This window comes from Puntigrus tetrazona, chromosome 8 (assembly GCF_018831695.1).
Source record: "Puntigrus tetrazona isolate hp1 chromosome 8, ASM1883169v1, whole genome shotgun sequence".
Lineage (NCBI taxonomy): Eukaryota > Metazoa > Chordata > Actinopteri > Cypriniformes > Cyprinidae > Puntigrus > Puntigrus tetrazona.
Genome location: NC_056706.1, coordinates 12106435 through 12133663, shown reverse-complemented (window position 1 = coordinate 12133663; position 27229 = coordinate 12106435). Strand labels below are relative to the sequence as shown.

At 36.9% G+C, this 27229-nt stretch overlaps 1 protein-coding gene across 1 annotated transcript in view; it reads right to left on the bottom strand.

The window, feature by feature from the left end:
* The window catches only part of slc6a17 (solute carrier family 6 member 17), an 18826-nt gene extending 1066 nt beyond the window's left edge, over window positions 1-17760 (bottom strand). Inside the window, exons 1-12 of the mRNA XM_043246444.1 lie at window positions 17399-17760; window positions 13147-13563; window positions 8908-9065; window positions 6674-6800; window positions 5113-5294; window positions 4344-4454; window positions 3733-3974; window positions 3365-3557; window positions 2567-2759; window positions 2316-2475; window positions 1962-2124; window positions 1-1180 (exon numbers count right to left, since the gene is read on the bottom strand). The exon at window positions 1-1180 is cut by the window's left edge and continues 1066 nt beyond it. Coding sequence (XP_043102379.1) covers window positions 812-1180; window positions 1962-2124; window positions 2316-2475; window positions 2567-2759; window positions 3365-3557; window positions 3733-3974; window positions 4344-4454; window positions 5113-5294; window positions 6674-6800; window positions 8908-9065; window positions 13147-13441 — 2193 coding nt within the window. The 5' untranslated portion in view covers window positions 13442-13563; window positions 17399-17760 and the 3' untranslated portion in view covers window positions 1-811. The remainder of the gene's footprint in view (window positions 1181-1961; window positions 2125-2315; window positions 2476-2566; window positions 2760-3364; window positions 3558-3732; window positions 3975-4343; window positions 4455-5112; window positions 5295-6673; window positions 6801-8907; window positions 9066-13146; window positions 13564-17398) is intronic.
* Window positions 17761-27229: the final 9469 nt, after the last annotated feature.

The window sequence follows — 27229 nt, the reverse complement described above, 5'->3', positions numbered from 1 at the left end:
AAATCACAATTAAATCCAGTTGCAAAATCAGCCTGAACCCAACACTTATACTGTATATATTTGATACTGCACTGAGACTACATACATATGTGCTTTGTGTATGAATACATATGTCGCCCTCTTGTGCTGAGATGTGGACAGGACAGACTGTTGATGTGCAAAGTCTATAACCGAGAACACTTATTAAAAAAAAAAAGACGAACTTCAGTCGCTAACAGAAATCAAGCTATCAATTCACTCTACTCTCAGGTGGTCTGTATTTAACAGTGACACTTACATAATATCCACTAGAGGGCTCATTATAAGAAGTGAAAGCTGTAGTTTCTCTGAGCCCCTCTGAGTCGTGTCCCTTTAGCTCTAAAGATGAGTTTAAATGAAATTCCTTGCATGGCATCTCGTATCTTGCGCATTTTTGTAAGATGTCTAGATTTCAGCAGCATTGGTAACACCTTAACCTGAGCGATAACTATGACCCGCGGCTCTCACCATCCCTATGACCCTGAAAAAGTCACAGAGACCAACCCTGAAGCTTGAATGTTTGAACCCTTATCTGTATGCAAAAAATAACTTACCAACTCACCAAATAAGCCACCTTACATTCTGATCTGTCTTTCAACATCTGTAGTCCGTATGAATAATTGGGCTCAGGGGAACCTGTCTAGGAAGGATCTCTGTGGCTCTCTGTCTGTTTTCTTGTTGCCCTGCTCCTTCGGATGGTTTGGGTTAAGGTGTGACCAACACTAGGACCTTCTCATCTGTTCAGCATCTTCTTTCTCTTTCCGTCTCAGTCTCTGGTCGGTGGGTTGGAGGATCATGACTCAGATTTGGGAGGGGCGGGGTTGGTCTGGTAACCGCTGCCATAGCCACTGATGGAGGTAGAGTTGGTGATGAGCTCCACAGGAGAGGTGCTGCCGGGGCCCAGATAGGCCCTGTGGCTGGGCATGGGAGAAGGTGCTTCGCTGGGGTTCTTCCCCAGGATGAACCTCGTCTCATCTTCCAGGGTGGAAGCCTCCTTTGCCAGGCTCTTGCGGTAGGAGACGGACAGCTTGTTGGAGCCGTCTGGGATCCAATTGAAGTGACGGGCAATAAAGACCAACGGAAGGGGAAGCATCGCCACAATGATCAGAGCAAAACACATGGCCAGTGCCCAAGGAGGATAACTCTGAAACCTCTCTGTGGCCTGATTATAAAGAGAAGGAGAGAAAGAATTGATTTTAATGTAATAGAAGTCACAAAGTGAGTAATATTGTATTTAAACATCATTTAAAAATATATTTAATTGATCAAAAGTGTAATAACACACACACACACATATATATATATATATATATATATATACACAAAATATTTCACAAAAAAAAAAATTATATATATATATATATATATTTCAATAAGTAGTGTTATTTTGAACTTTTTATTTGTCATTTACTTGAGCACCAAATTGGCAAATTAGAGTGATTTCTATTAATTTCTATAAATATATGAACATAAAAATTAGCTATTTTAAATTGTAATAGTCTCTCGAAATATTACAGCTTTTGCTTTATCTTGTTCAAATAACTATAGTCTTTGTAAGCACAAAAGTTTTTTTAAACCTTTTTAAACCTAAAAATCAAACCAAATCAAACCTTTGAAAAGTAGTGTATATCTGAATTCGGACATTGCCTAGATGTAATTGTATTAATATGAATTACTACATTATATACACACACACACATATATATATATATATATATATATATATATATATATATATATATATATATATATATATATATATATATATATATATATATAAGTATAGTCAAATAACTTTAAAATGATGCTTAATGCTAGATTTAAAAAATAATATTAAACAATGGACATCCATATGCATTTTATGGCTGAGCAGAGTGTTATTTGGGAACAGGAATAGGACGGGAGAGACAGAAAAGGACTAGACAGACTAGAGTGTAACTAACCAGGTCTTGCACCCATGCATTGTATCCCGGAGGGCTGATGGCCATCTCTACCACACTAGCAGAAATCAGTATGAGCAGACACACTGGAGACACATACTTCCACAGGTAAAAGTAAATAATGGACGGTCTGAAACCCAGCATGTCTTCCAGATCCTGCATGAACCTGATGAGCGCCACAAAGCAGGCAGAATTACAGCATTGATCAATATCAGACACAGGGCAAAAATAAACTAAACTGCATGGAGACCATATTTGGTGTTAGCAAAGACAAGGAGGAGATCTGATAGCAGAGATACAGTCCTATTTTAAGCTCTTGAAGTAAAATGCTAGAGCATAGTAAGTGAATTTGCCCACCTCTTGGTGCCATAGATCCAGGCTACAGACACATTCTCCAGAATCACCACAATGGTGAGGGGCAGACCAGCAGAATAGTCATCAAACATGGTAACAAAGTAATTCCCTGAACGCTGGACAAACAGCAGGCCGCACAAAAAGGCCACAATACAGCAGCCCACTGCGGGAAATACAAGATCACACAGGTTACTAAGTGCCACCTAAAAGAGCCCAGCATCACCAAAAAATAAGTAGACACCAGAAGCTCTCACCTGTGAGGACCTCTTTTCGAATTTTGAAAGTATCCAGAATAGGTGTGGTGATGCCAGTCATGGTGCCTATCATGCTGCCCAGACCCAGGTTTATCAACATGAAGAAAAACATGACAGACCAGAAGGGAGAAGCAGGGAAATGGGTCATGGCCTCGGTAAAGGCAATAAAAGCCAGACCGGTGCCTTGAACCGCCTGATGAGAGAGAAAGAGAAGTGTTATTATTGTTTAAATGGAAAAACAAAAATTAAATTAAAAGAAAACATTTTTATGACATGAAATACAAATACAAAACATTGTGAATAAAAAAAAAGAACTAAAACGAATAAAACAAGGAAAACACAACTAAAAATAATGTGAAATTATAAAAAAAAAAAAGACAAATTGAAAATAACCTCGAAATTAAAAAGCTACACAAAAAGGTCAGTGTACTTTTGCTTTCATTCCTTTTTGCTTTTTAATTTAAATCATAACTGCACACAATCCCCACCTAAATTGGACAGATTAATAAATGTCAAGTTTTTTTGCCAAACATTTGCTGAAACTGGGTAAGGACCCTAAAGCTGTAATAAATGACAATTAAGTCTGCCGAAACTAAATAGCTTGAAAATACAATACAATACGTTCCATAGTTTTATGATTCAGTAAAAAAAAAAAAAAAAAAAGATTTGATATTTTTATTTATTGAACTTGACAAATAAATAAATAAATCCTAAATCTAAATGTAAGTTTGATCCATGCTAAATGGCTTAGCTGAAACCTGTGAATGAAAGCAGACAGCTCACGGGCTGAACACCTGCCTTATTGAGTTCATCCTCCAGCAGACACGGCTCCAGCCCCAGCTGCGCAAAACTGTCCTCTTTCACAATCTTTATTACACCGTACATCTCAGCGTAGTCCGACGAGGTGAGGTGGGAGAAGTTCACGTGAGGGGGGATGAGATCCTGACTCAGCACATTTGAGTTCAAGTAGCCCAGGATCTTCTCAGCATTCCTAAAAGAGAACAACACAGACGTGAGGTTTCTGGATGACCTCGAAATCCAGCTTCCCCGTTTAGATTTAAAGCATTAAGAACAGATATTATTTTACAATGGAAAGTGTAACTTAATCCAATCACTAAAATGATCCCATTATGAGAGAAATCGGCATATTAGGAGGTCATACGTACTCCACCACACATTTCTCATTCATGACGTTGGCTTTGAAACCCAGCACTGCAAACACCACCAGTGTGGCCAGTATAGAGGTCACAAAGTTAATAACAGAGACCAGCACGGCATCAAAATGGCAGTTGTTGTCTCTCTTATTGTAGCTGGAAAAAGCGATGACTCCACCGAATCCCAGACCGAGAGCAAAGAAGACCTGAGTGGCAGCTTCACGCCATACCTGCGGCTCCAACATGATCTCCAGCTAAAATTAAATACATGTAAAAAAAATAAATAAATAAAAAAAAACAAGCAACATTTACAGTACTTGATTAAATGTATTATACAAACATAGTTAAAGGCATTATATTTTTTATAATTAAGGTCAAACAATTTTTAAGAAAGATTAAGGTAATAGTATCCGACTCACACCACAAGAGGGAGTCCAAAAACCTGACAGGACGCAATTTTTAGCTGCAGAAATCTTCGTTTTACACTGCTGACTCTTCTATCTTAAAGCTTTGCTTACATTGCATGAAATGTGTCCCTTAGTCTCCAAAAAAAAAACCTTAATCCGGATTTACAAAATATCCCATGTGTGTTTAAAATCAGTGCACGTGTACCCTCGTCTTACCTTTGGTGTGAACATGTGAGCAATGCCGTCAACTGCTCCTTTAAGAAACAGCCCTCTCACCAGGAAGCAAAAGAGCACCACATATGGAAAAAGAGAGCTGAAGTACATCACCTGCAGAAACATGGTGAAACAATTGTAAATGTGCTTTTGTTAAAATTTATTAGGGATTTTTAAAATGACATTGACATTTCTTGATTTTTAGTATTTTGCTAATATTAATTAAAACAGGATCTAAGTTTAGCCCATTATAAATACTTTTTTGGTCAAAAATGTTAATCTTGAGGGAATAATCCATTCTTTCCACTTTTTGGGGTTGATTTTAACCATGATGTTACATCTTTGTTGCCAATAATAAACAAAAACGTCTAATTATTACTGATTAATTAGCTAAAAATGTCATGTAAACTCAAGAACTGAACACGTGGCTCTACTCTACTGTCTTGATGAGATTAACTCAAATGTTTTTTATTAGAATACTACTTGCATCCTTGTTGTCTAGATGCTGCAGTGCTGGTAAACAGGCATTTCTCAGTAAAATCTGTGTTTGGTAAAACCGCACCATCACACCTTGAATTTGATTCAAGGAGAAAACAAACGTTCCGCTCTGAGAAAATAATCATAATTGCACATCATGATTGTGTAATTGTTCTGAAGAGCTTGATAACGCAGCATCTGCAGATTGTGCCTTCAAGCTATGCGAAAATTGATGCGTTTCTCAACTAAGTTGATTCTCATTTCATTATCTCACACAGTAGCAAGACTGCCTCACCTTCCCAGAAGACTGAATGCCCTTTATTACAGCCATGCAGACAATTATCCAGGCACCCAGCAGCGACAGAGTCATCCTCCAGTTCAGACCGCCGCTGTCTGCAATTGTGCTGGTGATGTTCAGGGTCTCGCGGTACCAGAAGTAGGTGGTTGCTGAGCTCTTCTCACACTCAGGCTCCACAACTGACCAGACAAAGGAAAACCGGAGGGATAAAATTAAGCCCATGTCTATTAATTTACCACTACTGGATGACTTTGTGGAGAAAATCTAAATGTATTTCTTAGCATTTGATTTGGATTCATTAGACTCCCATTTTAAATCCATTCCAGTTCATTCCAGCTCTGATTTTGCTTACATAATAAGAAATCATTTTTCTTTTTAATGTTGTCTAGGACAACAGGACAGCACTCATCCCTTTTAAATATACATAAAAAATACAACTCGTAAAAGTGATTTGTAAAGGGTACAACCAGTATAGTTGTTCAAATAAAAATAGTCGTTAATTAGAATACTGATATTTTTCCAAAAGCTGAATCCAAACCTGGTGGGAAAACCAGCATCCAAAACGCAACATATGCTGGTGACCTGCCAATATTTTCAGCAGTAGACACTGCCAGTGCTATGGAAATCTCCAAATATTGCTTTTAACAACACAGTAAGGGTAGAAGTAAAACTGTATCCAAGAAACATTGTGTCCTAAAAGATTTGAGGTTGAACCTATACAGCAGTTCATTAAAGTTTGTACTATATAAAGGCCACAAATAGACTTTGAATTTGTGCTAGAATATAAAAGTTTTGGGATTAATTTGGATATTTGTAGTGTGCTGTGCACACATAAGCTGCATGTCCACATGTATCTAGTCTTAGTGAGGTTGAGAGTAAGACTGTCTGCAGGTCTCAGCCTCTGTCTAGTTCATTCTCCGCTTATTGACCAAGAACGCTGCCGCCGGGCATGCTGGGAAGACTAAAACACACAACATGACCTTGAGTATGAGGCTCATGAAAAGCGCTATAGGAACTGTGACAAGGTGCATTATGTGTAACGGGTTGAATAGTTCACCCAAAAATGAAAATTTTGCCATCACTTGCTGACCCCCATGTTGACCCAAACCTGTATGTGTTTACGTTGAATACAAAAAATTATATTTTGAAAAAGTCTGAAGAACCAAAATGTTATTGGTCACCACTGACTGAAATGGAAACATTTCTTTGGAAATATTGATTAGAAGCATTATTCAAAATATCTTATTTAATGTTTAACATAATAAATAAACTCAAAGACATGAAGGTGAGTAAATAATACCAATTAAAAAAAGTGACAAATTACAGACAATTTTATTCAAGTAATCTGTCGTTGGGCTTGAAAACAGAACTCTTTCTTGATGTCTGCATGCAATTAATGGAACATACTACATATTTGACCGTGATGAAAGCAAGAAGCTTCTTGCTATGCAACATTTTATTTTGCGAGTCAAAGTGTTACGTCAAATGAAATGTTTCACATAAAACAACACAACTCCAATCTATCTAGTCACTACGTGAGAAATTACAGAGCACTCACTGGCTTGGCTGCCGTTCCTTCTGATGGGACAGTCGCTCCAGGGCAGAGGATACTGAAACGACTTAAAAAAGTAGAAGATGCTCCAGCCGATAATCACATTATAGTACAGACCCACAAAACCACACACCTGTAGAATAAAAGAAAAAAACAATGGATATTGTTTACAACTACATAAAGCAATTAAGGGGTAATACTAACCAAATCTGTCCCCTGGCAAGGTTTCATCTAATCTAAGGATCATTTTACTTTGTCTTCTTCAGCATCTGAGCCATACTGTGCACTAAAAATAGCAATAAAGGTGGCAAAATCCAATTTAACTGACTGGCAACTTCTGGGAATCTTCTGGGAATGTTGTCTTGTATGGCTTTAAAATAAAAACGTACATGGGACAAACAGAAATAATGACCGCAACATGCCTAAATGGCAGTTTAGTTTGCGATTGTTTCATCATCTATTTCAGATTCATCCAACCCTACATGCTATGTTGTGGTTAGTCATTTTACAGCACATGTCAGTCTGAGTAGTTCTTGCTGGCAGCTGTATTAGCACTGATGTGAACCAGACTGTGCTGACAGTCAAAAGTCTGGCTTCTGGAGTCTGATATATGATCGGGTGACTTAATAGATAAAATCTGATGTCTTTTAACTCCTAAAATTATGCAATAGCCTCAACAGCCTTAGTGCATTTATACTGTCCATAAACTGAATTTAAAAACAAGTGAATGTGTTCTGTGTGCTGAAATATTGTGTATGTTCAAGGTTTAGCAACGCATGCCTGTTAACAGCAAATGTATCCCTGGATTTTTCTGTAACAGGGCAGTAATGGTTCTTTGCGACGTCACAGGTCCACAGCACATTGAGTTAGGCTAGTGAATAATTGAAGCACATTCTTTCTGCTGTAGCTTCGTAGGTATTAATAGCAGCGGCTGCAGCAGAACTGACACATATATTCCGTGAGTGTTTCTCCACAGTCATTTTAACTGTGGGGCTGTTTTATTTAAAGACCCATGGTTTCACAGTGGCTTTCCTTACATGTTACTGCATTGCCTTTGTGTAGAAGGTTAACACAATTACGGTCGATTCCCAATCTATAGTCAATTAATCCAGCACACTCCAAAAACCAGATACTAGATAGTAGTGCTGGGCACCAATTAATCGTGATTAATCACATCCAATATAATTTTTTTTTCTGTACATAACATATGTGTGTACTTTGAGTATTTATATATGCATATTAAATATATACACATTCATGTACAGTATATATTTAAGAATAATATGTTGTGTTTATATTATTAAATGTATTTATATGTAACATAATTATATGAATATATACATGTAAATATTAATATAAGTAACTGTATATAATTAAAAAAATTTTATTAAATGAAAAATTCAATGATTCTATTTCATGGACAAAATATAAACAGTATATTAAATAATATAATCAAATCACTTAAATTATCATTATTATTCTGATAATGTACTTTGTAATAAAATAATGAAAAAGCCGTACTTTTGAACACCATATGTATATATAATATGTAGTCAGCTCATTCTGCTACTAACAAGCTGCTGATTAAACAGCATTTACACAATAACCAGACTTCCACCCCAGTGCACTGGCTTATGGTATATAACCATCACCTCCCAAAAGACCTTCGTATTTGCTGACTTGCTATAGTATCTCCAAAGCGCAGCTGCTTATACAAAGAAAGGAAAAAAGAAAATCCAGGTGCAGCTGGGGCTTAAAATAAATGTATTAAACGTTCAGACAGAGTGATATTTTCTGAGCGAAACCCATCTGATGGGTTGTGTGACTGTGCACTTATTAAACCGATCAAAGGACAGAGTCTAGTAATAGCACAGAAAGGCTGGTAAATTAGATCTTTTAGTCTAGTGACTCATCAAAAACAACTGCTTCTGTTTAATTCTTCAGAACACTGAAATTGGTTATTCTATTGTGAACATTTACAAAATACTAGCACACGAATTACAGTCCCAACCTGTATCAATCACCCAATCTGAGCTGACATGCACCAGACACTCACAAGTCAATGTCATTAAAATCAGCAATTAAAACGCAAAGCATTTTCACACACAACTGATTTCCTCATTTTGCCTAATCATAAACCAAACATGGTCTCAGTCGAGAAGAGACAATACAGTTGAGTGACTGCTCAGTTGCCTCTTGTGATTCAGTCCACTAGTTTCTCCAGAACATCCTTTACTCACCATCAGGCTGGACACTCCAATGCCGCCGAGTCTTGGACAAACATAATTCCACACTCCTATACTCCCTCGACGGATCCTCTGGCCAACCGCCAGCTCCAAGAAGAAGAGTGGGATGCCAATAAGGATAAGAAGGATGAAGTATGGAACAAGGTAGGCACCTGTAAAGAAAGCAATACTTGTAAACACAGAGTGATGTCCTTACAACAGTGTCTTTAATGACCAACCAATAGCCCAAGAGAAATCAAACTACTGCAAACTAAACACACATTATTCTTCCATACGTATGCAAATAATGAATTATCTTCGAGTATGTTTCTTGCTGATTAAACGGTGCAGTAGCACAATCTGCTGGAATTTAAATCAGTAATCATATCTGAAAATTAAGTATTGAAAATCTAAATAATTGGCATGTCTATCTGGGAAACATTTTTTTTCATTTTCATATTTCATATTTACATAAATATACCAATTTTAAGAAATTCAAAACAACATAAGCATTAATTCATCAACTTTAAGAACATAATTGTCTGTTTGTCTTAATATATTATTTTTCTTTATTATAAAGATGTTACGTACTGTAAAAACCACAATGAAAACAGAACATTAATTCAGGTCAAAATATTACAAAAGTAGTGCAGTTGATAGGGCAGACTTAACTAGATTATATATATATCATTTCACATATCATATCATTTTTGGGTGAACTATTGGTATAGAATAATTGCTAAAGAATAATTGAATAAATAAGAATCACTGGTAATAAATATGACATTTTCCTTTTATAGAAATATGTATCTAAAAAAAAATATGGCCTGTCACATCACACTTTAAACTTATATGACACAATTTGGATTCAAATAAAATCAAAAACAGTGTACTTTAAAGCAGAACATGACAAAGTGCAAAGCTTTATTATTTTCATAACTTTCTTATGTCTTCCCTAGATTTTCTTACCAAATTTCTTGCACCCAGATTCAGCAGATGGTATCTGCTATAGGCTAATGACAGTCTGAGCCTCAATAGGCATGATTGAACAGACAGACAACAGAATAAAAGAGCAAGTCACGCTTCCGAGCACTGACGTCAAGCTAGCTCCATGGTGACGAAGAGTTTGGTCTGAGCTGAGCAGCCTCTATTTGAAGTCAAAGAACAATCCGAAAATAACCGCTCTTCTGTAGATGCTCACAGCGCTGGCGGATGACCACAAACCTATCCTCTTGGGAGGCTCTAAGTGTAATTAAAGCCAGGGATGATCACAGCGCAGCCCTCCCTCTGCCTTCATTTACGACGACGGACCGCTTGTTATCAGTGTGATTACAGCATTTCTTTTGTGTTTGATGTTGCTTTGTTGAGGCTTTTTGTCTGGCCTTTATTTATGCATACGACTAATGAAAAGGAAACAGCAGGTCTTGCGTAGAAAAGAGGAGATGGGAGGAAAAAGAAAGGGATGGACGCACAGATGGAGGGAGGGAGAATGGAGAGAGCAAGGGTGCGTAACGGAAACAAGGCCTTCTGGGAAACATTCATAATTGCTAGACAAGCAAGGGCAATATATGACGATCTAATTAAGGTGTCAGGTTTCACTTTCAGATAACATTGTGTCAAACTATCTATCTATTTTTGCCATTGCAAATTGATACTGTGTTCATTTTTGATACTATTCTCTTTTTTCCTGATAATTCACAATCAGTTATGCACTGCAAAACATTTTAATTATGTATTATTATTTTATTTTTCAGAAACGAACTACCCCAACATAAATGCACTCATAAATCTAATCAAAATAGATAAAATAGAAACATTTTTACAAAACATAGCATATTTTGCTTCATTAATTCATTAAAGGAATAGTTCACCCAAAAATGAAAATTCTGTCATCATTTACTCATTCTTGAGTAGTTCCAAAACTGTATGAATTTCTTTGTTCTCCTGAACAAAGGCAGATATTTTGAAGCAAGTTTGTAACCAGACTGTTTTGGGTCACCATTGACTTCCATAGTAGGAAAAAATACTATGGAAGTCAGTGGTGAGCCAAAGCAGAATTTTCATTGACAAATCATGAAGTCATTTTATGTTAACTAAAATCATTTTACACCCCATTTCTGACAAGAGACTGTATATTACTAGTATATTTTGCATTAAAGAATGAATATACACAATGAATAATATTCCATGGAACCAAGGAGCAATGCCAGCAAGAAATGTATGATGACATGAAAATGTAAGAATGAGGACCACAAAGGCCTTGACATTACTGTTTTTAAACAGCCCATATAACTTTGTCTGGCCTAAATAACGTACACTGGTACTGCCAGCTTAATAAATTTAGAGGGACCACAGCACACAAGGCATTCAGCTGACCCAAAAAAAAGTCTGTCTCAGTGGAAATTTTAGAGAGCTTAAGATAATAATAAAAAAGAGTACAAATGTTAAAGGGATAGATCACACAAAAATGCAAATGAAAAATACAATTTACTCAACATCATGCCATTCCAAACAAGCATGACTTTGTCTGCAAGAATTTTGTAATATGTAATATTTCTATGTAATGAAAGCAAATAAGTACTAAAAAAAACACCATTAAAGAGCTTCAAGAGCACTAAATTACAATTCTCTTAAAAGACAAACGATCAGAATTGAAGTTACTAAGTTTACTAATTCACTATAAACTATATGACATTGCGAAGTAGTAGTATGTCTAATTTGTGAATCATTTATTTCTTTGTGTCAGATTTGTTTAATTCATTCTGTTGGTCCCACTCACAAGACTGGCCTGACTAATTTTTTCATAAATCAGACTGGTTGAGTTTTAGTGCACTGATTTAATGATCCGGTCACAATGGTGAACAGCTTAAATTCTGGTTGTCACACAAAGACAAATTGCCTCAGAATTTACCTGAAATGCACTTGTCAAGAAAACATTTATGATTTCTTGTACTATTCTGCAACATTGACATTAGCTAGTCAAATGTGGTGAACATTATTTTAGATTAGCAATAATTAGAAGACTCTCATCTTGATTTTGCCAAGTCAGACATGTTTCAGGTTGACCCTTATCCCTACCCAAACCTAATTGTCCCCTAATTTATCTCCAAAATGTGAAGGAAATGATAAAAATGATGCTGAATAACACTTATAAGCTATAAATTTATCCCACAAATCTGATTTATTGATTGGGATGTTGTTCCAGGAACACATTGTACTTCACTGTTCAGGGTTTGCATATGGTGTGTGTTTTGATGCAGTTGTGGAATACACAATACACGTGGGCACTGCTGAAATCAACCTCTGACTTATCTTTATATATGCACATATATTTTGGATGCGTCATCCAAGTGAACCTCAGAAGTAGACGCAGTATGCTATTTTAATAAATGCATCCGTATGTTTTTTGGTTACCTTTAGGTATGATCACATTAGTAAGAATCAGCTGAATGTTTGGTCCAGTGTCAATAGTGTAGCAATGTGTAAAGCCAATTTACAAACCAAGCAGCTTTCTGATGGTCAGTGCAGCGGATCCATGTGACAAACTTAAATACGATCTATGTGGGGATTTTTTTTTTTAACGTAAAACCTTGTGCAGTTTCCTGTTGAAATGACTGACTAAATTAAAGACTTAATTATCAGCAGCTCATTGGCTGTTATTTTATTAAAGGGGTCATGGCACGGATTTTTACAATTATTTTAATATGGTCCTTAAGGTCTACTTATAATGTTAATTATTTTGCACAAAAAACAAATAAATATGTGGAAAAACATTTTCAACCTTCATGTGGAACCTCATATGGAAACAGGCTGCTTTTAAGGGACCGGTCCTTTAAAGTCCTTGCATAAGAAACAGTTTCATGTGACTATTGCATGTCAATGTTTTGATAATCAAAATTAAATGGTAATTTTCAGACAAAGCCTTATTAAATCATCTACTTGTGGTTGATGCCACACAGTCAGGTATAGTACCGCTTCATCTTGATACTCCATGACACTGTGCTTCATATAAAAAGCTAAATCCTCCAATCAGTCCTCAGACACAGCCCGAGATGCCATTAAAAATAAATGTTACACTCTTTAAACCGAAATTCAATTGATTTAGTATTTAGTGTTCAACTAATAGAAGAAATCGCTTTTTTGTGCAAAAAAAAGAAAAGAAATGGTGGTTGAATTAACAATGACAAACATATTGGTAACCTCTCCATTTAACCTCAAAACAGTTACAAATGCAAGTCAGTAATAAGTACTCACCTCCTCCATTCTTCTGGCAAAGGTAAGGGAAACGCCACACGTTACCCAGACCCACTGAGAAGCCCACCTGGGCCAGGATATACTCCACCTTACTGTTCCATGCAGGGCGTCCGTCTTCTAGGTCAGGAGAGATGTCTGGTTTGCCTATGGGAGGAGGGCCCCCCCCTGCCATGTTCATGCTCATCTGACTGCTCTTGTAGTCCATGGGAGCCTCCAGCGCCAGGAGGTCAGCCACAGACTCTGTGACATGCTCATTACTGTGCTCGCGCTGAGTCACTTTACTGCTCTTGGGCATGGTTTTGCCGTGTCGTGGTGATCCTGACAATTAAAGGTGTGAAAGGAGAGCAGGGCAGAATGGAGGTCACAAAAACTGCCCCTTTGGCTTGATACAGGTGTGGACAATAAAGGTTTGTGCTCCTGTGAAAAGAACATAACAATGAAAACATGAGAAATCAGGCCACAAGAGATAAAAATATGACCAGGAGCCATTATACAGACCGAATCATCCTCCAAAAACACGACAATTTTTTTATTCCGGGTCAGTCCTGTCTTAGCTGTTAAAATTTTATAACTCAAATATTATTCAGATTTATTCAAACTTAATATTGCTTTTGGTTTCTTGACTACAGCATTAATTACATGAAAAGCTAAGCAATCTGTTGTAATGGAAGCCAAGGCAAGGATTGGCAGGACAGATGGAAAGATTTTTCTGACCCTCCGCATAATAGTTTAGTTTAGTTTAATAACAACATAGGCCTACTGGTATTACCCATGATATGATATTATAATTTAGCAAATTTTAAAATAAATTACTAAGGTAAAATATATGAATATTTAAAGTGTATTTGTTATATTTATTACTATGGCAAACTTAAAATTTCAAGTGTTCAAATCGTTCAAATATGCTGATTTGATTCAAGAAACATTTATTATTTTTAATATTATTATTATCATGTTGTTTTGTTGAAAACAGTAGTGCTGCATATTTTGTTGAACATAATCCTTTTATAAATCTAAATGTCTTGACTGTCATTTTTGTATACATATACACATTTACACATTTTTCTAAATATACACAAATAAATAAACTGGCTGAGTTATCCTCAAAGCTCAAACTTGCATAAAATATTTTTATTAATGAAATATTTTATACAAATGTTAGTTAAAGACAGGCAAACAACAGTGTTTGATACATATACAAGTAAAATAGGATTGAATTCAAGGATTGCATTTTTGTAACGCACAATGTGTGTGGGCAGCATCGCTGAAATCAACCTCTCACTTATCTTCATATACAGTATGCACATATATTCTGCTACATGTGTCATCCAAATGAACTTCTAGACTCAACGCTTACACAGTAAGCCCTTGTTATTCACACATTGCTCTTTAAAAAGTAACTAAATGCATTAACTTAAAAAAATACAGCTTTGACAATACAACACTGCACTAAACTTAATGGATGATTATCAGCAGCCCACTGGAATGTTCCTTTCGTATTAAAGAAATGGCAGAAATCTGTGCAAAACACAACCTGACAATTTTCAGACAAAAAAAATTAATCTAGACCATAGGGCCCACTTTTTGTGATAAATATGGGAGATCATCTCCTGAATAACTGGGGAATGTGGCAACAGAGCCACCATCTTTGCTCTTCCCACTTTTGTTTATCTTTGGTAATAAGAAGCAGCCTGAGGCGCCGGTAAAAAAAAATCTACGCTTATCTAAAATACAAAAGGACACAAAATGTTGCTATGCCCACCCACCGCCCATGACAACCTACTAACAAAAAAAAGGCTAAAATCCTCCCCCTGGGAGCCATATGAGGAGAGAAATTCGTCTAGTCTTAAGAGCAGACATGACTACACTTTGATGCATGTGCATTGTTTTTTGCGACATGCTCAGTAACAGACCATCAAAGGACCATCACACGCCGAGTTTGAACTTTTGCACCCACTGTGAAATTTTGCACAGTGTTCAGGTCCAAAACAGCCTGTCCGGGCAGCAGGCCAGTCACTACGTCATTATTATGGAAGGGATTATATTTCAGTAGGAAGCAAACAAGACCTGAAGAATGCTGCTCTCATTTTGCTGTGCATTAAACACACTGGTGCTGATAACTCATAATGCAGTTAATGTGCTTGGTCAGCTGATGCTGAGGAATGCAACAAACACATACAAACCTAAACCTACCCCGATGGTGATCTACTTTGTACTATTTAGTCCGAGAATGTAAAAGGGGGTGCCTACCACCAGCGTGGCTTCTATTAGTAATTTTGGCCTGTAAAACTAAATATCCTGTTCATTCAACTGCACGTTATTATGTGAAATGCACACATATTTTATCTGACCGGGTTGCTAGGCAATAGAGCTTGATGAAATTCTCACATCTCTGCTTCCTGTGAACCCAAATGCTCTCTGTATCAGAACAGTAAGTGACAGCTCATCTATCCAGTGCTTGAGAGGATACATGAACCAAATTTAGTCGAATCCTTGAAATACACATAATGGGTCACAAGAATCAAGATCATATTCAGCAAGCAGTCTCTCTGTAATAATAATAAAGGATACACACCGATACGATGCAGGGATGGTGGCAAGTGCATGTTGTGACTGCAGCAAATGAATCATGGGAATTTTGAGGACAGTCATGTGTAAGACTGCAATGTCAGTCTCTTCTAGAAGAGTAGTACTACGATAATTGCACTGCAATATTGTAATAATACCTTACTACTATAATACTATAAAAAAGGTTTTGGCTCCTATAATGCCAAAACAGAACATTAAGGGAAAAAAACTAACTGGCCTGTAGCTTCTTGGGAAATGATCATGTCCTTTGGTGTATTCCATCTAAAACTATTTAAAACCTTATGATTCTAGTTCTTGTATTTATTATACCATCCAAATAAAAAAAATTAAAAAACATATGCATTAATTTTAAATGTATGTACAGACTTACATTTTAACCATGTTTTCAAATATTTCCATAATGACCAAAGCTGAAAAGATTGAAAGATGAGAAGATTAAATCTGGGATCCCAGAGATGAGTTTATCCTACGCGTTCTGTTGGCTGTTTAAGTTTATAACTCAAGTTGAAATATACTATTATAATGATTTATTAAAATGTATCTTATGACTACATTTGGGTTTTTGGCTTTTGCACTACAGCACTCATTTCATGGGAAGCTCATAGGCCATGTGGAAGCCAAAGTTTTCTATCCATCAGTTAGAATTCCATACTGTTGAACAGTAGCCTATAGGATTATGGCTACAAGTATTATCGATGTTACAATTGCAATGATTCATTTATACAAAACGACAAATGGAGACTGAAAGTCTGTAATCTTAAGAAACAGCCCAACAATATTTAGCTACTGTTTAAAAAGCTGTCGGAACGGACGTAAGCTAAACCTCGATGTAAGCAGTAGGTCGATCAGTATTAGACATGGGCCTACAACAACAAAACATAACACCTGTCATTATTAATCAGCCGTATATTTATTAAAGTTTGTTAACTGTACCACAGTTGAAACGCTGTGTTTTGTCGAACACATTTTTAAGAAGATTGCTCAGACAAAAAGTCAGTTTCTTTGGGTGAAACAAACCTCGACCACAAATAGCGCGACAAACTGCGTCAAGTACCATTCACAGTTAGTCTTAATGCAAACTTCCGTACTTTCAAGTTGACCTTTTTTTTACTTTTCGAATGTAATTATTTTACTTTAGACACAAATGAAAATGTAATGTAATTAAATGAATTACGTGCCTCTACGTCAAGTTTTCATTTGGGAATAACTCCTCGACAGCTCAAGCATCACCTGAGGATGCGCCTGACTGCAGTCACGGACAATGATAGCGTTCACTTACGCCCTCCCTCGTTCGCGGATCTTTCAACACTAATCGACACGAGCAATACGCTTACTATAGTTTAAAAACACAAACACGTGGACCCCGAACACGTAGCGCCGTCATGTATGTAAAGGAGACCGCGCGCCGCGCAGCATCCCTCAAGGTCAAATATTTGTGTCAGGTCGACCTAAAACCGAAGCGCCTCCGACGACACGAGAAACCTCGTAAAATAACAAACAACCGACCGGTAACTGCTGCTGAATTATCGACACGAACCGCGCGCGGCGCGATTAAACGCTTCCTACATGACAGGAATACCAAATAAGTTGGCACAAACGCAATCATCGACGAAAAATCTCTATCACGACGGGTCCTAAAAGAAGCGAATCCAGGATCACTCACCTAATCGGATGAGAATCTGACGCGAATGCGCTCGAGTGTGTCACGGGGAGCGATGATAACCCGAAGAATCGGTTTGATTCCTCGCTGAGACACTTGATGTGCCGTTTCCTCGCTCACGACTGAACCTGTCCAGAAATGCGCAGAGTGAGTGAGCGCGCCGCCTGACGCAAAGCCCACCGCGCGCTATTGTGTATTCTCTATCAGCCCGAAATAGTAACTTTAGGGTCAAGCTGACACATCCGTGGGCGTTGTCCGCGACGATACTTCTAACCAACCCACTCCTTGATTTGTCCTCCAGTGGTTAAAATTCTAAGCGCAACTTACTTCTCCTTTCACGATTGGCAGAGAGCAAATTACTATAGGTGTACGCGTGAGTCACGGGCGCGCTCCGACGTCATCAGACGCGTAATGTGCGCATCCCATCCCGTCCAAATTCTGATGAAATACCGTTCGTCGATTTCGAAGTAGTTTCTTACCTGCTACCTTTCAAATGCGCAATGCTGTCCAGATCCGTCCAAAGCAGTCAAGTTATGACTTACTGATTTCTAATAATAAGGCTGTCTCACACATTTTAATAAATAAACTCCACTATTAAGCCATCCAAGCAGTGAGAGGCGACAGTGGCTAAAATCTGGAGCCTTTTCTGGCTTTTTCTGCTTCTCCCAGAAAAGACATTGCTATCAGAGAGGCTATTTCTTTGCACATGCGGATGTGATCTAGCTCATTCTTCTTCCTGACATGTGAGGATTTATATTGTCCTTGGTTCTGGCTGGTCTGGCTCGATTGAGTTTCTTTCAGTTTTGCTGCCTGAATTGAGATGGATGTCGCAGATTGCTGATTAATGTCTTCAGCAGATGTTTTCAGAGCCATACCATAAATCACACGTCAGCGTTACTGTAAAGATAAAGAGTGATTTAAAATTCATCCGTTTAAGTCAATACAATGCTTTTGTGAATTAAAGAGATTCAGCTATTCACAAATCTACGCTACACTCGGCTTTTATCTCATGGAAGGACGTTCTTGCCCCTTGTTTTTACAGAATCCAGTCTCTGAATGTTTAGTCCCCTGAGTGGAGGGATCAGTGCCCAGACAGAGCTGCTCGTGTGCGGCTACTGTTTTGAGCCTGGAACAACAAACAGGTAACACATATGTGTTTGTTTATGTGTGAGTGTGCGTTTGACTCACATCAGCAGATGTGACCCACAGAAACGAATGTCTCACACCAAAGAGACTTTTCATCTGGATGAAACATCACCTGCGTTTTCATAGCGCACAATATCATAGTGTTCCGTGCTGATGAGTATTTTCTGGACAGCTTTTATTGGAATATCTGAGAAAATGATCATTTAAAAGGACTGCATGCTTGTTAAATGCTTAAACGCGCAAAAAACTAAAATCAGAAAACAAAGTGACTATTAACTTGTAATTCGTTTGGTATAAATGAACAAAGCTTGAAAGATTTGTGTTTTACAAAATGTTTCAGTTAAGTAAAATATTAATATTATGAAACATTTACTGTAATTAAAAAAAAGTATTGAAAATCTATTAGTTGTTGAAGTTTAAGGCAATTAGTTGAATTTGTTTCTACAGTCTTGTTAATTATAATGATAAAAGCTTTGAAAGCCAATTAGAATCCATCCGGTTTTAAATAGCTTGGGCATTTTAATTTCTCAGTTTATTTTAATAATTAAACTATATCATTCATAGTTTTAGGTCTAAATGATCTTTATTATTGGTGTTAACGGGTGTTAAAATCAATTCAAATCACTAGAAAATAATTTTATACCACAACAGATCAATGTATACAGATTATTTCTGTTCTATTGAATATATTTTGTTTATGTGGATCCTGATGATTCTGAAATGTATCTAAAACAAAGTTAAACGTTTTGTTTTTGAAAAAAGCTTTTTATGGTAGACAGACATCTTAACCTTGTGAATTTTGTATCATTCATTCATGTCAAAATATTTTTGGGCTGAATGATAAAGGGTTAATAAACACAGGATTCCTGTGGAAATCTACAGATGGGCGTGCATTTGGTGTGGGTCTCGTCATAACCCACGTGACTACAGTCAGATGCACGCCTCCTCTCTAGGTAAATGCTAGGAAGGCACAGTGAGGATTTGAGCATCTCCCTTTCCACAGATGTCTAAGACATCGGGATGCTGCATTCAAGCAAACTAAAAATAGGACTGAAGTATCCAGCAGTTTCCTCCCTCTGTTAAAGCGTGTAGCTCAGAGCATGCTGGAGCATCCTCTGCCCTGCAGCGAGCGAGTGTGTGTGTGTGTGTGTGTGAATCACGAGGCTCTAGCTCTCTATGATGGAGCACAGAGAGCTCCTCACCCTTCTCATGTGACTCACCTCGCCAGGGCCCACTGCTGGGATCTGTTGCTATGGCAACAGCAGATCATATGATTCTGAGTCAGTGGCTGCTGTATGTGTGTGTACTTAGGATTATGTTCTGGTGGCATGAATGGGGCACAGTGGCACACGCATGTCAGATCATTGCAAAAGGGATGCCTGCCTTCTTGACATCTGAAATCACACACTGCACGCGTCACCTGACCTGAGACTTCTACTTCACACAAACACTGTACACATCATTAACCACAGCACCAGGGTTTTATTCACCCATAACCGTCAAATCCCTGCTGGCACAAGATAAATAACTAGCAGTAGAAAATACAATCCCTAATTGGTGAAAACATCTGAACGCACAAGCAATTTTAATATGGAGGACTAATATTTTTATGGAGTTTTTGTTATAGTGCACTTGTGCTTTTGTCAGTTGTATGTAATTATGCGTAATTGATTGTTTTTGCTGTAGTAAGTATGTAATAGTACATGTCACAAGAAAAAAAAATACTTCTGTGTTCGTTTCATTTCATTTAAAATGTTTTGGACTTGAATAGAGTTGTTGCTGCTAATCAGAACTACAAATATTAAAGATAGTTTTGAAATAAGCTAAATTTGAATTAAATATTAAATAAAAAATAAATAAAACCTAAACTGAACGACCTAAAGCTATTATTTAAACAAAACTTAAGTGAAGAATTAGGACCTAAATTGAAAAACAAGAAGCTAAGTGAAACAAAATTTCAAAATGAAACAAAATGAAAGCTGAAGTACTAAAATACTAAAATGTAACTAGAAATAAAATATTAAATATTACTAAGTTTAAATATTTTGTTATTGTAACCTGAAACTATTTAATTTTTGATGATTTAAAGGTAAAATGACAAAACAAAAAACGAACTAAAAATGAAACAAATCATGAAAATGAAAGCTTTAGGTTTGCCTTGGTGTCTAACTGAAAAATTGATGTTAAAAATCTTAAAAACTCAATTAAAAAAAAAAAAAACCTACTGTAAATTGAAATCTTTTGATAAAAAATAGTAATAAAAATGGCAAAAGCACCTAATATTACTAATAATAAAATGAAAATAAAAACTGAAAATATAATTAAAATAAAGACAAATTCAAAATATTATTCATCTCTTATAATAGTATATGAATTTTTATCTAAATGCTAAGACAGAATACGTTTCTGCAAAGTAAGAGTATAAGAGCAGCAGAAGCACAGTTCCTCTGCTGTTCTTAGCACACTGTGAGGCTGTAAGAGTGGTCCCAGAGAGAGGCTTTAATTATTGAGAACTTGCTGGCGTCACTGTGACCTTGAGTGAAGTGCATTTCTGTGGATGCGTTCTACTGGCACACACACAAGCCTGATGCATTACGGCTGATTTCAACAGTGCAGAAAGCCCCATTTGATTTTATAAAAGCTAAAAAAGGAAAAGGAGGTATTTTTAAATTCTTTTAATGACTCTTTTGAAAACTGTCACTCGGACGTCCATGAACTCGTAGTTGATAAGACTTCACACTGTGTTCACAGGCTCATTTGCACGCACAGGCTTCAGGAAACTGGCGGAGGGGATATTTATCACGGGCCTAATGGGGCATGCAGCAAGGCTTGAATTTACAACATGGCCGCACGGGGCATTTTATCAGGGGAAATTATGACACGGTGGGGCATAGTAGGAGAGAGAGAGAGAGAGAGAGAGAGAGAGAGAGAGAGCGCAATAGCAGTTAATGAACAAAACTAGTAGGGTGTGTGCTATCAAATTGATCCTTAAGGAACTATTCACCCATGAATGAAAACACTTTTACTCACCCCCTTATTATGTTCTTTTTTCCATGAAGTACAGAAATAGATTCATACCAGGAAAGCATTAGGATTTGTCTTTGGTAGCAACAAATGGCAATAGATTTTGTGCGTCACATGACAGACTACAACCCAGCAAGCTTGTACTGCAAATATTATTTAGCAATGTCAGAAATGATAATTTGTAAAAGATAGCTCCATTATTCTGTCCTCATATAGGTAGTCACCCTCAAGTTGTTCTAAAATTTGTATGGCTGGATTTGACTGTGTATCAGAAAAGAAGATATTTGGAAAAATGTATTTTAATTATCACAGTGCAGTGTTGCCATGGTTTTCCTGCAGTATTGGGCTACTTTAAAACCCATTCCCCAGAATGCAATTTTTGTACTAAGAATCCCCCCGTGGAAGCGATTGGGCTAGTTTTGAGTAGCAATCGAATGGGTTTTGCTGAGGAAACCTGGCAACCGTACATTGCTTGATGAACAAATCAAAATGTAGGCTTTAATAATGTTCAGATAAAAGTAATATTTTATCATGCACACTATTAAATATGGCCTACACAAAACAATGTTTTCTAAGTACTGCAAATATCAAATCCATTTTTGGTTCCCAAAGAACCTTTCAGTGAAAAGGTTTTTAAAGAATTGGGGTTTTTTTGTGTGTGAAGAGCATTTCAAAAATCCTTGTACCTGACATAAGCAACCAGTACCTAGTTTCATGGATGTTAACGTTTTTGCCAGCGATACTAAGAAAGAGATGCTGACACCTATTCAATCGTTAAAATATGTCGAGAAATTTCTAGAGAAAAGCCTCTAAATAAACTCCCACAACTTCAAATGAAAGCTTCCAAATCCCAAGCCAAATCCTCAGCAGTAAGAGTGTGATGCTTCGGTGCTGCCAGTCTGTCGGGCATTTGTCAGCACCAGTGTGAACCAAAAAAAAGCGCTCCGTTTTTTGTGTCTGTGCTCACGTGCTTGACTTGTAAACATTACAAAGCACTGATGATTGCAGCCTTTAATGACAAGAAGCAAAGCTTATTATAAGTAAAAAAAACAGTGCATAATCTGGTATACTTGGTTATTTATTCAAAACACTCCATGTAATGGATTTAGCTATTCCCAGGACTCAGATTTAATGGGCCATGGTGTCTTATCTCCCTTTCTGCGCCTTTTAACTGCCTTCGACGTGAACCGTATTTCCTCAAGCCTTGTTCCTGACAGAAACTACCAGTACCTTTAGCACGTTCTGTCAGAGACTCAGAGGCTCGTAAAGGTAATTGCCTGATTGTGTATGCGCACCGCATCCTTTTCTGTAGTGAAGACAGACTTGTACATTTACATGGAACGAATCATTAATGATGCATGATCAGTCCCTTCAGGAGCGGAAAACAGACCGATCGCTGCGTAACTGACGGCTAATGACCTTAATCACGGTAAAGATGACAGGGGACATGACTGAGATACAGCTGTAATTCATGTGTCGTGAATCAGGGTGTGTGTTACACTCACAGGACATATTTCAGGCTGAAGCTGATCTGAGCACTATAAACAGCCTGTTGTTACGGGCCGGCTTACGTCATAATCTCCTGCTGCAGTATTACGTATCATAAACAGGATGGCGATACAGATTTTGTCCGTGCCAAAGGTGCAGCTACAGGGATGCTTTTGGTTTAGGCTTGATTCCAGTTCAGTATGTGCTGTCACAGTATGCATGCTTACAGAATGTCATGACAACTGAGGGCAGAAGAGAAATAATTAAAAGTCGCACTGGTATCGAAAGTATTATTATTTGTGTGTTGTGGTATTGGTGGACTTGTCATCGGAATAAAATAGAAAATGATAGACATGGGAGGTTGGAATTGCATGATGGTAAGGAACAACACCATCTGTATCACAACCTGTCAGTGAGAGGCTCGCTTGCTGCATTGATGAAGCAAATATGATTATAAAGTATGTGATAATATATAAAAAGATACAGGGAACAGATACACACACACACACACACACACACACACACACACATATATATATATATATATATATATATATATATATATATATATATATATATATATATATATATATACATACATTGTTTATATTTTCTGGATTCAAATTTTTTATGTGTATTTTTTATTATTTTCCAACAATCTAATGCATTCAGTGCATTGTTCCTCATCAAATGCCAGAACTGAAGATGATAGGCTGATGATGGATTGGATGAAGGGAAAAAAACCCACACACAGCATAATATAAAGCTAGCACTGTGCATTCTGAGTCATCACAGATATAACATGAAAGGATTAGACATTCGTTAAGCAAGATATGAGAGTGAGTGAGAGATAAAACACTAACCATATCTTTCATTTGTAAGGCAGCAGGAAATAGACATTACCTCCGCACTGTTAACAGAGAAACTGAAAGCTTTCGGCTGCCAGGAATTTTAATGCATTCTTCAGTGCTGTTTAATTCATAAAGACAGAATCCAGAACAACATCACACTTCGGTTTATATTTGTTTATATATCATTTTGTTATTATTTGTGTGTTTTGACTCCAACTTACTTTCTGTAACACTTAAAAGGTGTTAGGATTATAGAATTGTCTTTCTGGTTATAAAGTCTAAAATGTATTATATAAACACGTTCCCAGCATTTTGTGTACTTGTCACACATGTGGACTCTGTTTGTTGTTGTTGTCATCTCCCATGTGCTCTGTGGGCTCTACTTTCTGTTAACTATCTTAGTGTGTTCACCTGTGTCTAGTTCATTTAGTTCCAGTTTGCTTCTGTTTTATCGTCCGTTCTCGTCTTTATTGCATGTGGTGTTTTTTTTTGTCCTTTCTCGTTGAGTGCTCCTTCTCGCAAACCACACAGTGACAGTACTATACATCACACCGACAAAGGTTGAAGTGTAGTTTGAGATTTCTGTGCTACTAGCATCAACAAAAAAATGGTCTCTTTTCTAAGCTGCTAAATCAGACAACGTTTGCAGAACTGAACTGGAGATTTCCATGTGCTCTTAAAGTGGTAAAAGTGGCCTTGATGTTATCCACTGTGACATTGCACAAACATTTAATCTGCTAATTCCCTAGTTAAAAACATAATATACTTAAAATACATTTTACAGCTCAAATCTACTAGCATATTTGCTGACATATGGTCTGAGACTGGTACAAAAAATTATAATTAAACTTTATTTGCACACTTAATATTAGACTTAGTATTAAGTCTAAAATGTGTTGTAATATCATTATTGATGAGAATCATTCAATACTGTCAGTCTTTAAATGCAAGATATGTACAGTGTCCCTGAAGTATTTTTGCAATAGTTCCACTTCAGCAATATTTCCTCACAATGTAAGTGGATTAAGTACAAAATTAGTTTTTCCAAAATAAGTTTTAAGTATACCAGTTCAGTATACCAAATTTGTGTTTATTAAGCATATAAACGTGTACATGCTTAGCATGAGAAAAAATGTATTTCAAATACATTTTATTGTATTTATTTTTCACTAGGGTTGTCTTGAAAGAAATTGTGAAATTATAATATACCAGGGTTAAGAACGGCAGAGAATACAAATCAGAATGAAGGCGAACACATCTTTAAATAAAATGAAATGAAAGCCTTATATTTATATGAAATACAGCAAAAGTGTTTACAAACATGGAACAAGCAAATGTAGACGTTCTTACAGATGTTCTGCATGTTCATTTGGGGATAAGGGCTGGCATATTTAATATCCACATGAACTTTTCGAGATTTATTTAAAGACATATTTAGCTCCTCTATTGGAAGGATGAGATTATTAAAAAGAAATTTCTTTGCAATTAAACCTTATCATGGAAATATTCCAGGCTTTTGATGATTATAATACTGTGATGATAATAATAAGTGATTTGATTAATGACTATGTGTTCATCAACCAGTGCTACAATGCCCTCATAGAGTGAAGAGTCCAGAAAAAGCACACATAATAATCCTAACGCGCATTAATGGTCAGCCAGCCATCTCTGCTTTAGTCATTTTTTAATATGTCTCTCTGTTATATAAGGCACTATATGAGCAGAGATGGGAGAGGGTTAAGCCAATGCTAAGCCCTCATTACAGAGATAGAAAGAGGTGTGAGGACCCAACAGATGGCCCTCTAGAGTCTGGGAGATGTCACTCGGTGTAGTGATACGAGCGCGTCTCGCTTATGTAAGACTCCAATCTAACGGATGCCGTTATTATTACGAACTGTTCAGCTGGAACCCTTCTGAATTTATATTGAAAAACTACATATATAAAGCAGTTCTATTTTAGTCATGATGCTTTAAATGAACATTGGAGCAGAACATCTCGATGAGTCAGAAGCTGGATTTTATATTGTGCTTGATAACCCATTGTGCAATTAATCACATGTTTGTCTATAAAGCCAAATCCTAGAGCTTTTTTTTTTTTCATGTGTCTATTGATGCCACCGAAATTAGAACAAGACATGGAAGAAGAGCATATTGACTCAAATTTTACGTGTGTAAGTGCACATCACGACTGCAATTTCCATTAGAGGGAAAGGAGCAGAGTTCTTTCATAATCTGCAACCTAAAGCCCCACGTGGTCGTCCATCAGCTTAATGACTAGGAGGTCTTTACACATGGGGAGGCCTTTTGATAAAGTAACAAAGCATCTAATAGGAAACAGCCACCTCCTGGATGTCATACATGTGTTTTTGCTCAGGTAGAAACCATGTCAGTTGCGTGCATTGTGTTTTTGGCTTCAGTTAGGCGTCCTGCAAAAATAAATGTATTTTTTACACACTAAATTTACTGTGTTAGTTTCCACACTGGAACAGATTTGGAGTAACTGTTCATCAGTGGCCGTCAAAATGAGAATCCAGACAGCTGATAAAAAAAATCACAATACATGCACAATCCACACATCTCAAGTTCATGAGTTAACACAAAGTAAAAAGCATTAAACTAAATTAACTAAACTAAAAATGGCTGTGCACAGGATTCTCACTGCATGGTTTTGTTCAGGATTGAGTCGGTTTTGCTGCTGATGTTGTTTTAACTCCATGTCCCCTGTTTAACCAGTCAAGAACAAGACATATGTTGCAGGTGAGACAGATAATTGTTTGTATGGTCCAGGAATCTCATTTGAATAAAGACAGCAAATACGCTGACAAGCAGAACTAATATTCCCCACCAATATAAACCTGCATTATCGTCATAAAGACTCATTATTGCTAAGAAAGCAGTCTGTAGCTAAGAAAGTAGTCTCAATCAATTTTGTATGTTTTGTTTAATTTATTTAAAGGCAGAAACATGCTTCCATAAAGAGAAGACATGCTTCGATCACACTTTTTTTTTAAGGTGTCCATGTTACAGTGTAATTACACATTTAAGAATTGCGTAATATTAACTTTAACATTTACTTACTAGATGGTTAGGGTTTGGTTAAGGATTACTTGAATGTAATTATGCATCATTTATTGTTATTACAACAGTAAGTAAATGTAACGTGTAAAATAAAGCATTAGCCATTTTTAAATGAAGTGTGTTGGTACTTGGATAAAAGCAGCCAAATGTCTCTTACCCATCATGCATCAGTGCATGGAAATCGGAGCTCATTTCGTGTGGACTTTCAGCACCCTCTTGTGGCTTAATTTTCAGACAAAATCGGTTG